Raw genomic sequence first — 9,407 nt, 5'->3', positions numbered from 1 at the left:
GATGAGGTTTTACATTGATTCACGACGTAAAACTCCACTCTATTCAAACACACACAACACTAAACCGGAGTGGAGTTTTACATCGATCATGATTACACACTCCTTCCAAATATTGACAAAATAGAAACGATGTAAACTTTTACATCTTTCTTGATTTGCACCGATTCCAAACGCAACCTAATTAAATCTTATATTTAAGATATATTCTCTCATTAAATCCTATATTTAAGACATATTTTTCTTATCATTAAGTTCTACTAGTTACAACCAAATTAAATCTCATATCTAAGGTATATTCTCTCATTAAATCCTATATTTAGGATATATTTTTCTTATCATTAAATTCTATTAATTAAATCTACAATATTAATTTTGATAGTATGAAAATAAATATTTTGGAAAATAATTTGAAAACAAAACTATTTCTTCCCTCCCATTGGTGGATAAGCAATACAAGTATTCGACCATTTGGGGTTAAATGAGTTAATAAATAATGTTATAATTAAATAATAAAAATAAAACAAATAAAATATATAATAGAAAAAAATTGGGCATATCTCTAATATTGTATATTTATTATGCTAAACAAAAATAAGTATGAAATGTAAGAAGTATTTTTATCGATTATGAAAAGGGGATTCCAAATTTAAAATCAACCTAGAAATAAAATGATGTCATAGTCAAATAATAAAATTTTTAAAAACAAAAAATACAAATAATCACTAAAATAAAAAAAATATTGAAAAATTCGGGCACATAGCTAATGTTATATATTTATAAAAAATAAAAAATTTTCTACATCTATAATATTATGCATTCATTATTTGAACAAAAAATAAGTATTATAATAATTCTATCAATGATGAAGATGTAATACAAAAGTTAATGTCAAGATAGAAATCAAACTATTTTTCTTTTTGGGTGGTGGGTTAGCGTTTTGAGTCAAATATATTAATTGATGATATGATAGTTAAATTATAAATTTTTAAAAAGTAAAAAAAATACAAGTAATCAAAAGAATATATAAAAAATATATATTAATTATGACAAACAAAAATCAAGTGTGATAAGTAATAAATTATATAATATAGATGAAATATATAATTTAAAATTTATAAGTAATAAAGTGGTATTAAATAAAAATAATTGTCACAATAAAAATTAATTTTATTTATACTAGAAATGGAATACACAATTTAATAATAATAATAATAATAATAATAATGATGATGATGATAATGATGATAATAATAATAATAATTGTTTTTATAATTTAAAATTCCACATACAAATGCATGTGCTTATTTACTAGTAACTTTTAAATATGCCTACGTGATCGTCTCTCATTGGTGGGTTCATTGAATCCGAACTCTCAATATTGCACTATAACCTCCAAAGATAAAACCTCTTATATTGCATTTAATAATGGGAAAAGTATGGATTTGCCCAATGCAGATTTTGATTTACTATAAACATTTAAATTCCCGTGAACATCGATTCCGAAATGACACCTATCCCACTGTACATTCAACCTATAAATTATGACACTGAGGGTATAGTCATTCTCCCTTTAATAATCATTATTTGAATCAATCAATCAATCACACAAAATACTCACTATCAAACCAATAGAATTCTTCACTATACAGTGTAACAAGTAAATATATAAAGAATATCAAGTACATATAAACTCATACAAGCATGATCATATAGAAACATAAATATTTGATATCTTCGTCTTCCATCGACAAAAAATCATCTGATACTTTATATTCAAAAATTGAATTCACCAAGAAAAACAAAAGTATAGCTGCTGATATGCTATCAGACATAAGGGAAGAATATCAAGAGCTTCTCAGGCACAAGATCAAAGGTACGATTCAATATTTTTAGGTAATACCAGAAACAAGGAGTTCTAAAGTAAATCAGGAACATTAAAATTCAAACTACACCGTCAAAAACTCGTGAGCATGATGTTGGAGATGCTGAACCATATATCAAAAGCTCCTATTGCCTACTAAAGAAAACGGGATAATGGCGAGCACATCCTGAACTCTAGATTTGATTCACTCACCCAATCTCTTAATAAAGAAGTGTTGCAGAAGTCATTCAGAAATCTGGGGTACAACGACTATAAGACATCTCTCGCCCTTCACATATTTATGACAGTAATTACAGAGATATCAAGCACAGGGATCACATTTGCAGATTGGAATGAGATTACAACGGTAATAGCAGTATAGCCATTACCAAAACGAAACAGAAAATGATTTTGTATGATAATGGAGAGAGGAAAGAAAGAGTAAAGAGATACTCCTTTCTGAACTGATGCTCGTTTTGAAGTTATAAATCAAGAAAACAGAGAAATTAGAGTGAAGAAACATGAAAAAATCTGGGCATCATAAATGTAAAGAAGGGGTAGGGTTGTCTTAACAAATTATATAAGCATCCGACCACACTGATTTTAATGGCTTTATATGCGACAATGCATCAACTGATCAGACGGATCCACCTGCTTACACAGGGCGAAAGAATCAAATTCTCCATTTCAAATGCAGGACCCACATTATCGGTCTCAGTGACTCATGCCAGAGTTCGGGATCTGGTCTCGGAAGGCCTATTTTACCAGACCCTTAAATTCTACAAAGAAGAAATTCATCCCTCTGGACTCCATGGGAACGCCTCCATTCTTCCTACAATTATCAAAGCCTGCGCTTGTGCTGAATCTTTGCACTTTGGCCTTCAAATCCACTCTATTGTCATCAAAACTGGGTCTGATTCAGAACCCATTACCGCCAACTCTCTTCTCAGCATGTATGCAAGGTGTTCAAACGTTGAATCCGCACGTCAATTGTTTGATACAATGCTCATAAGAGACACCATCACATGGAATTCAATGATTACTTGCTATATCCGAAATGGGTATCACCATGAAGCGATTGAGGTATTCAGACAAATGGGTTTGGCAGGTCTTGAACCAAAGCCCGAGTTGGTCGCTGGCATTTTGTCGGTTTGCGCCCGGATGGGAAACTTAAGATTAGGAAGACAAATTCATGCTAGTCTCGTCCGTGGTGGAACAGTTAAGTCATCTATTTTCTTATCGACGGCTCTTTTGGATATTTATTCCAAGTGTTTTCACTTGGATGTTGCTTTCAATGTATTCCATCAGATGACAGAGAGGAACGAGGTTTCTTGGACAGCTATGATTGCTGGGTGCACTTCAAATGAAAACTGTAATTTGTCAGTTGAGGTCTTTCGAGCAATGCAAGTTGAAGGAGTTAGACAAAACCGAGTGACGCTGCTTGCAGTTTTACCAGCTTGTGCTGAATTAGGAGCACTAAAGCATGGAAAAGAGATTCATGGGTATGCAATCCATCAGGGGTTTGAGTCAGAACCGCATTTTGAAGCAGCTTTGCTAGACATGTACTGCAAATGCGGTGCAGCACAGGGCCCTGGCTGGCTTGTTTTTGAAAGATCAAAAGGAAGAGATGTTGTGATGTGGAGTTCTGTGATTAGAGCCTATTCCCAGATTGGGAATATCTCTAGAGCAGTTGAACTTTTCCGTGAAATGCAGATGGAGGGTATCAAGCCTAACTCTGTAACCCTGCTGGCCATTATAGCTGCCTGTACCACCCACCTGTCTACAATGCACGGCCGTGAAGTTCATGGCTACAGTTTAAAATCTGGCTTGAGTTTTGACATCTTTGTTGGCAATTCCCTTATAGATATGTATGCCAAATGTGGATATCTTGATGATGCTCACCAGATTTTCAGAGAGATGGACACAAAAGATTCCGTGTCATGGAGTGTTCTAATTCGGGGTTATGGATTTCATGGTTGTGGTAAAAAAGCTTTGGAGCTGTTTCATGAGATGGAGCAGAGATCAGTTGTTCCTGATGCAGTCACACTCCTTGCTGTTTTGTCTGCATGCAATCATGCTGGCCTCATTGTAGAGGGACAGGATCTCATTGATCATGTGGCACGACATAACAATGTTCCCTTGACTTTGGAGCATTATACATGCTACATTGATCTTCTTGCTCGATCAGGGAAGATTGAAGAAGCCTGTGAGGTTTTGAGCCATATGCCCATGAAACCAAGCTCAACCACTGTTAGCTGTTTGGCATCAGCTTGCAGAGCCCATGGTCGATTAGACATTGCAGAAATGTTGGCCCATCAGCTCATCAAACTGGAACCTGAAAATGCTGCAAACTATACTTTGTTGTGTACAGTTTATGCGGAATCCAGTAACTGGGTTGGGGTGGAAAAAATAAGGCGGATAATGAGAATAAGAGGCATAAGGAAAGGCACTGGATTCAGCAAAATAGAGACTGGAAATGGAGATTCTTTCTAGCAATAATATGGTTATTCTCGGTGAGATCAAATGAGGAATTAGTATCTTCCAAGCTGTTTTATTTAACGAAAGAGAAATGTCTTTTGCCTCAAGTTGTTCTTCCCTTTGCATGAGGATAAATGCATTTCTTTCCACATAGTTTCTTCAAGAAAAGGTGAGATCAGAAGACTATTGTCATGCCCTTTAAACTAACAAACTTTACCAACAGGTGATGAACCTTTCATTGTTCCTACTATATATGGTCCACTGGTTGCTACTTACACATTTCTGATGATTACTAGTCCTCGTATTTTTCTTTCTGTACTTGCCATGTACTGTGCCTGGACGTTCTGGTCACCTTCAAGGGTTAGGTCTGTATCCAGTCCTTCCCTCCCAAGACCCTGGATAGCCAGGAATAACATTTGGTAGTGGGCCTTTTAAAACCTAACTCTCAAATGTGGCTATTTAGGCTTTTCTGTTTCTTTTGATGATTCACTTCCTCTTACAAATGTAAAGAAAAATTAATTCAGGGTTTCAAATTTCTTTATTATATTGTTTTAGAGATAAGTAGGGTAACAAATTGTATTCATTATATGAAGTACTTTGCTCTGCTTGACCACCATGGTGGTATGGAATGGTTAATTCACATAGTTAGCTCAAAGAGCATATTCATCAACCAGAGACTGTTGCAGGCATCTTAGGGTTCTTCTCAAATGTAAAATGATGTCATGGACAAGTGCTTCATAGATGTTCCTCAAGCAAGTGCTTCATAGATGTTCCTCAAGCAAGTGCTTCATAGATGTTCCTCAAGCAAGTGCTTCTATTTGAGAGAAGTATGTTGCTATTTTAACAATATTACCAAAACAACTTAAAACATGCACCAATAGATTTTTTTTTTGGGACTCGTTTCATCGGGCTCTTCTCCGCTCAAAACTCTTTCATTTTTTTTTCATCTCCCTCGCCTTTCCTCTTGTCTTCTAATTTTCAATGTTCATTGTGAATTTGTGACTAACCCTAAAACTGCTCTGAAGCACTTGTACTATCTCTTTTGTTGTTCAGAAAACCTATCCAAGGAGGAGGTGAATTGGGTGTTTGGATCTCCTACCCACACATGGCTACAGCTGCACATTGAGAACATCTCAAGTATAGCTGTAGTATCCTTTGGGTAGGTATGGGTAGGATTCTTGTAGGCAAGAGATTTGGATTGGTGAATTGGGTTCTAAAAGGATTTCCTCCAACTAAAACCTTCTAAAGCTAATGAATGCAAAACTAATGAGAATAGAAGGTTGTGTGTGTAATTCAATGTAAAGCAATTAACAAGATAAATAAACAAATAAAGGAACCAACTGTAGAAAATAAAACATAAAGAGATTTATAGAGGTTCAACTAAACCCAGGCCTACGTTTCTCCTCAAGTAACTACCTGAGAATTTTCACTAAACAACTGGACCTTTGAGTGCTAGTAAAATCTTATAAATAATTAGACTTATGGGTGCCAACTAGACCTGACTAGTTGAACTTCTAGATGTCATCCATGTTGAGAAGATGGAGGTTAATATTGTGATTTTACCTTTATTGTACTTTATCATTCTTGTAATATATATATAGATCAATTTCTTGCTTGCTTGATACTCTCTCTCTATATAGTAATCACATCTCGCTACTAAGATTCACTACGTCCTTCGATCGGTAGAAGAGTGTAGGGATGTTTTGATCAACTCTACCTTCTGTGAGAGCAACTAGCAAGGGATATTTCATTAGATCTCACTTGGGAGACTTTAGATCAAGGCCAAACTTCAAATCTGGTGTCACCTAGACCTGACCTCTCTTCCCTATAAACACGTCTTGCTTTGGTGAAGATTTGAAGGAGTTTTGATTTTCTTCCTTTGACAACTGCTACTTACAATTTCCTTTTTTGGATTGTCACTCATCTAGACTCAAGTTTTAGGATTAGCTTGCTTTTTCTAAGATCTTTGATGATTCTTGGTGTAAGCTCGATGGGGTTTGGCACTATGGAGTCTGACTCCAAAGGTTCGAGGAAAACAACGATTGGGGAGTGATCTTTACATATGGGGAGGCTAATTGCCTCTTCTCCCCTCTTTCAAGGAACCCTATTCATAGACTCCTTTGTAGGTTTTCCCTTTTGGAAAATCCCTTTTCAATTTGTTATGCCATTACTGGATTTGCATCACTTGGATTGATTAGGATTTTGCCATGTGTCCATGCGATTACTTCAACACTTGTGTATGTGTGAGGGTTTACACTGCTATAGTCTTCAGGTCCTTGAGGGAAACATGATGGAGGGATTGAGTGTTAGGTTGTGATGGGGGACGTGAGATTGAGGAGTCAATTTGTGGGGCTACAACGGTTTTGTGTTGTGTAGTTGAGGTGCTCGCATTACATGAATTATATTGTGACATGAAATATATTAGGACTCTTCTGCGATATGAAGTACATTAAGGTAGTGTGATGAGAGATTGCAATATGATAGAACATTACCAAGTCTCCATGCATTAAAAGTTGGAGAGGACAGGACGCATACATGTGGGTGACAACTGCGCTGGGGCATGGTGCCATTATCCCCATGTCCCAATGCATTGCTATTATTTGTGCAATAGCTACTTGTGAAGTTTTACAATGGGTCACTCATCGCAGGTAGTGCGATGTCTAATTCTATCTACTTACATCTAGTGATTATTTGACTTTTCTTTGAGGTATTCTTCTTGATTTTTGGTGGCTATTATCAGTTATTTTTGTTGTTTTCTTAGTTTCTTGGCTGAATATGGGATCCGAAAGGAGTGATTTCATCTCTGTGAAATTCCATGGAACAAATTATGTTCTTTAGAAATTCCATTTCTAAATTTTTGTTTAAGGAAAGGGTATGTTAAGTTATTTGGATGGTACCACAACCATCCCTAATGTTACGAATGCTAAAGGGCTTCTGCAATAGTGGAAAGTCAATAGTGCCTAGATAATTTTTTTTTTGGATATTGAGTTAGATTACTATGGATGTAGCTATTCCTATGAGGGGTCTGAAAATTGCTAAGGAAATTTGTAACTACATAGAGAAGTTTTATCATTAGTCAAATATGTCTAGACAATATCAGATTTAAATGGACATATTTTGTGATCTCTTGTTTTTTTCTTGAATGCTTGACAAATGTTTAAATTTATGTTGATGTACATTTCTTATATTGAAAATAACAGTTTTTGGTGTCATGAATAGATCTATGAAAACTTCATGAAGAAATTTGGGAAAAATATAAAATAACAAAAAAGTTGAAAAATGTATTTCTTTTATCTACCTATAAAGACTTAATAGCTTAAGATCTATAGATGATCTATCATATCTATAGAGCATTTAACTTCTTTTATAATATATTTTTATTTTTGTAGTTTTAGAATAAATAATAAATATTAATTATTTATGTTGCTTATTTAAAAATAAATAATAATTAATTATAATTTTATGATCTAATCATAAGTACTTTTTATTTTGTAGATCTATGAATGATCTCTCATATCCATAGAGTAATTGAAATTTCTTCTTGAATAATTATCTTTTTGAATTTATTATACAATGTTTATTTACTTTTTATTTTTTGTAATTTCCAAAACTAAATGATAGATAGTAATTATTTAAATAAGAAATATTATTAATATTATTTTCACATGGGAAGTTGTGTCAATGCATGTTTTCTCGTTGGATACAAAAGTTGGGCTTTTCCCATCGCTTAAAACATAAGAATTGTAATTTATAAATTACAATTAAGCATAGGGTTTTTGAATGAAAATTACAATTGACTATGATGTATTTCTTCATAAAAACATTATAATACATTATTTTAATGCATGCATACCTCATCAAGGCCTTATATTTATAGTGTTATTAATGCATTTTTGTGATATATTGAAGTATTTATAGTGTTTCCATAGGTATCCATGTGTATCTTAATTTTTCTTCAATGTAGTAAGTGAAGATATTTCGTCTGTCAGCAAAAATATATCATTGATCTTGTCACACTAACTGTTATATCAACAACTTGTGGAATTGCTCATTTAAAGTTTAATATAAAAACTTTTAATAGTTTATATTCATATACATTTGTTATACATATATACCTTAAAAATAGTTAGTTTTTCAAAACTTTTTAATTTTTGGGTCATTTTAAACACAATAAAATGGTTATAGATTAAATTCGAATCCAATCCAAAGTCCAACATAATAATCTGATGTCAGTGTGGATCTAGAGATTTCATAATTGAATGTGGATGCAGCTAGACCTGATCTGAACTCGATCTATTTAGAGCCATACTACGTACATTATATGTGCACTTGGTGTAGATCCAAGGTAGGCCTGGCTCAAAAGAAAATAGTTGCTTGAGTATGGAAATTTGTAGGTCTAACCAAGTTATGCTAAGTTATAAATCATCATCCCTAAGTAAAATGAGTTTTATGACATTTTTAATTGGGCCATTATTAGTTTTATTATTTTAGCTAACTTTTATATGGAATGAAAATGGTTTGTTTTATTACTCTTAATAATTTTTTACCTTTTCTTATTAATTTTAATTATCGTATTAATATTAGTTATTTTTAAATAGAATTCAAATGTATTTTAATTTTAAATTTATGAACTACCATTTTTATTAATTTCTTAATTTTTAATATTTTGTAGATAAAAAGTGCTAAATTTTAATATTGTTTATAAGATTTAGTAAATTTTTATTAATTTTAGTTATTAGGTTTCAAATTATAATTTTCTGATAATTAATCATTTAAATAAAATTTGAATATGAAACAAATAAATGGAATTCAGATGATAGTAAAATTATCTCTTTGAAATAGAATAGGCTAATAATGGAATTTTTAGGTGATTTAATTAATTATGATAATTTTATTAACTAATTTTTAAGCTATTATTTGTTTACAGGCTAGGATGGGCCTACATCAGCCTTGAAGTATTAGGCCCAAGCTTGGCCTTAAAATTTGTGGACCTGATGCACTCTCGGGCTTGAACTAGAATAAAATAATTACCCCAAGAAAATTTTTTTTGGTTTATTAGATTAATGAA

General features: G+C 33.0%; 1 protein-coding gene across 1 annotated transcript; it reads left to right on the top strand.

Moving 5' to 3' along the window:
- Nucleotides 1-2,485: 2,485 nt before the first annotated feature.
- LOC104599368 (PPR superfamily protein) lies at nucleotides 2,486-4,354 on the top strand. The gene has a single exon (XM_010261878.1). It carries the CDS (start codon nucleotides 2,486-2,488, stop codon nucleotides 4,352-4,354), a length of 1,869 nt encoding a protein of 622 aa, XP_010260180.1.
- The last annotated feature ends 5,053 nt before the right edge of the window (nucleotides 4,355-9,407 follow it).

The sequence above is a fragment of the Nelumbo nucifera genome, chromosome 2, assembly GCF_055504915.1.
Source record: "Nelumbo nucifera cultivar China Antique chromosome 2, China Antique-T2T, whole genome shotgun sequence".
Taxonomy (NCBI): domain Eukaryota; kingdom Viridiplantae; phylum Streptophyta; class Magnoliopsida; order Proteales; family Nelumbonaceae; genus Nelumbo; species Nelumbo nucifera.
Note: the sequence above shows the minus strand (reverse complement) of the source record. Positions and strands in the feature narration are given on the sequence as shown.